Source organism: Echiichthys vipera (assembly GCF_963691815.1).
Source record: "Echiichthys vipera genome assembly, chromosome: 4".
Classification (NCBI taxonomy): domain Eukaryota; kingdom Metazoa; phylum Chordata; class Actinopteri; order Perciformes; family Trachinidae; genus Echiichthys; species Echiichthys vipera.
The window spans coordinates 35,263,421-35,265,920 of record NC_139829.1 but is presented as its reverse complement, the minus strand read 5'-3'; the positions used below and the strand labels follow the sequence as shown (position 1 = coordinate 35,265,920).

Genomic DNA, 2,500 nt, shown 5'->3' with positions numbered 1-2,500 from the left:
GGTAAAGTCAGAGTTAAGTCAGAGTTAAGTCAGAGTTAATTCAGGGTTAATTCAGGGTTAAGTCAGAGTTTACTCAGAGTTAAGTCAGGGTTAAGTCAGAGTTATGTCAGAGTTAAGTCCGGCTTAAGTCAGGGTTGAGTCAGAGTAAATTCAGGGTTAAGTCAGGCTTAAGTCAGAGTTAAGTCAGAGTTTACTCAGAGTTAAGTCAGGGTTAAGTCTGAGTTAAGTCAGAGTTAAGTCAGAGTTATGTCAGAGTTAAGTCAGAGTTATGTCAGAGTTAAGTCCGGCTTAAGTCAGGGTTGAGTGTGAGTAAATTCAGGGTTAAGTCAGGGTTAAGTCAGGGTAAAGTCAGAGTTAAGTCAGGGTTAAGTCAGGCTTAAGTCAGGGTTAATCCCCTGTGATGCGTGTCCTGCAGACGACCTTCTCCTTCGAGGCCGGGCGCCGCTGTGACTCCGGCGAGGGCAGCTTCGAGTTCGACACCAAACAGGGGAACTTCCTGTTTCAGGAGGTGGAGGCCGCCATCAACCTGCAGCGGACCCGCCCCCCCCAGAGGCAGTGGTCCGCTCCAGAGACCCCCCAGGACCAGAACCCGCCCCCCCTGCCCCTCAACCCGCCCCTGGGCCAGAGCCGGATGCCCCCCCTGCTCCGCGGACATATCCCACAACCCCCTGCTGCTCAGGTCAGTTCCTGTTTCAAAATAAAACCAGATGCTCAGAACAGGGAGGATTGGAAGAAGAATTTTCAAAATAAAGTGAGGATTCTCCAAATGTGTTTAAGAATTTTCAGAATAAAAATAGAGTTTTAAAATCTTTTTTTTAAGGATTCTTTCAAAATAAACTCATTGGAAATATAAAGTTGGACTTTTCAGAATAAAGTCAGGATTTATTTGAAACCAGGATTTCAGAATAAAGTCCAAATTGTTAGAATAAAGTCAGGATTTTCAGAATAAAGTCAGGATTTTCAGAGTAAAACCAGGATTTTCAGAATAAAGTCAGGATTTTCAGAATGAAGTCAGGATTTTCAGAATAAAACCAGGGTTTTCAGAATAAAGTCAGGATTTTCAGAATAAAGTCAGGATTTTCAGAATAAAACCAGGGTTTTCAGAATAAGGTTTTTGTCAGACTTCTCGCTGAAGCAGAAATCCCATATTTTCCCCTTTTACTCTGAAAACCCAAAGTGTTTCCTTCCTTCAGCTGTTTGTGTTGATGTTTCGTGAGAACAGGAAGTAGACGGCGTTTACAGCCTGGTGACGGAAACTCCCGACCTCCAGACGCTCCAACACAGAGACCGAGAGAGCGCCGCGCCATCACCACAGCAACAACAACAACGACAACAACAACAACAACAACAACAACAACAACAGCAACAACAACAACAACAACAACAACGACAACAACAACAACAACAACAGCTGGTAGGAAACAACTGTCCTCAAACTCTTCTGTGTCCCTGCTCCTGATTGGTCCCTGTCTTCTGTGTCCCTGCTCCTGATTGGTCCGTGTCTTCTGTGTCCCTGCTCCTGATTGGTCTATGTCTTCTGTGTCCCTGCTCCTGATTGGTCTATGTCTTCTGTGTCCTTGCTCCTGATTGGTCCGTGTCTTCTGTGTCCCTGCTCCTGATTGGTCCGTGTCTTCTGTGTCCCTGCTCCTGATTGGTCCGTGTCTTCTGTGTCCCTGCTCCTGATTGGTCCGTGTCTTCTGTGTCCCTGCTCCTGATTGGTCCGTGTCTTCTGTGTCCCTGCTCCTGATTGGTCCGTGTCTTCTGTCCTCAGTGTCGTCTGGAGCTTCCCGTCGACAAAATGCTGACGTCCGTGAAGAGTTTGACCCTGGACACTCGTGGCGCCGCCGTCCCCCGAAAGAACCAGCTCAAGATGATCTCCAGCTGCCCCCTGACCCCCGCCGGCGCCGAGCCAGAGCCCGCCCACAGCCCCGGCCCCGCCCACAGCCCCGGCCCCGCCCACAGCCCCGGCCCCGCCACCTACTCCCAGATCACGCTGCCGGTGGCCGCGGAGCGCGCGCCCAAGAGGGAGAAGAGGCACGGCAGCTTGGCTCCGCCCTGCACGCCGCCTGTGCGCCCGCAGGAGCCCGAGTACTCCCTCCCCTTCGACACCATCGCCGCCAACGTCATGTCCAACATCCTGAGCTCACATCAGGCGCACGCCACCGACCCCGCCGCCGACCCGCTCTACGACAGCATCGACGAGATGAAGATCAGGAACATTTTCACAAGTGACGCCGCCGCCGGCGCCGAGCCGGTGTACAGGAAGGTGGAACACATCTACGACGAGCCTGAAGGCTGCGCCGCCGCCGCCGCCGCCACGCAGGGCCCCCCCGCCTCCGTGTACGACGACCCCGAGGAGATGAGAGGCGACGCCTGGAGGATGAGGGGAACACCTGCTGACCCCAAAGGTCACGAGGTCCCGTACGACCCCCGCGTGGACGACTACGCCGTGCCCCAACGGGCCCACAGGGCACTTCCTGTTTCAGAGAGCACCACCACA

General features: G+C 52.8%; 1 protein-coding gene across 1 annotated transcript in view; it reads left to right on the top strand.

Moving 5' to 3' along the window:
- Positions 1 to 2,500, top strand: part of dok2 (docking protein 2) — a 9,523-nt gene that overhangs the window by 6,892 nt on the left and 131 nt on the right. Inside the window, exons 6-8 of the mRNA XM_083912827.1 lie at positions 416 to 679; positions 1,223 to 1,414; positions 1,772 to 2,500. The exon at positions 1,772 to 2,500 is cut by the window's right edge and continues 131 nt beyond it. Coding sequence (XP_083768953.1) covers positions 416 to 679; positions 1,223 to 1,414; positions 1,772 to 2,500 — 1,185 coding nt within the window. The remainder of the gene's footprint in view (positions 1 to 415; positions 680 to 1,222; positions 1,415 to 1,771) is intronic.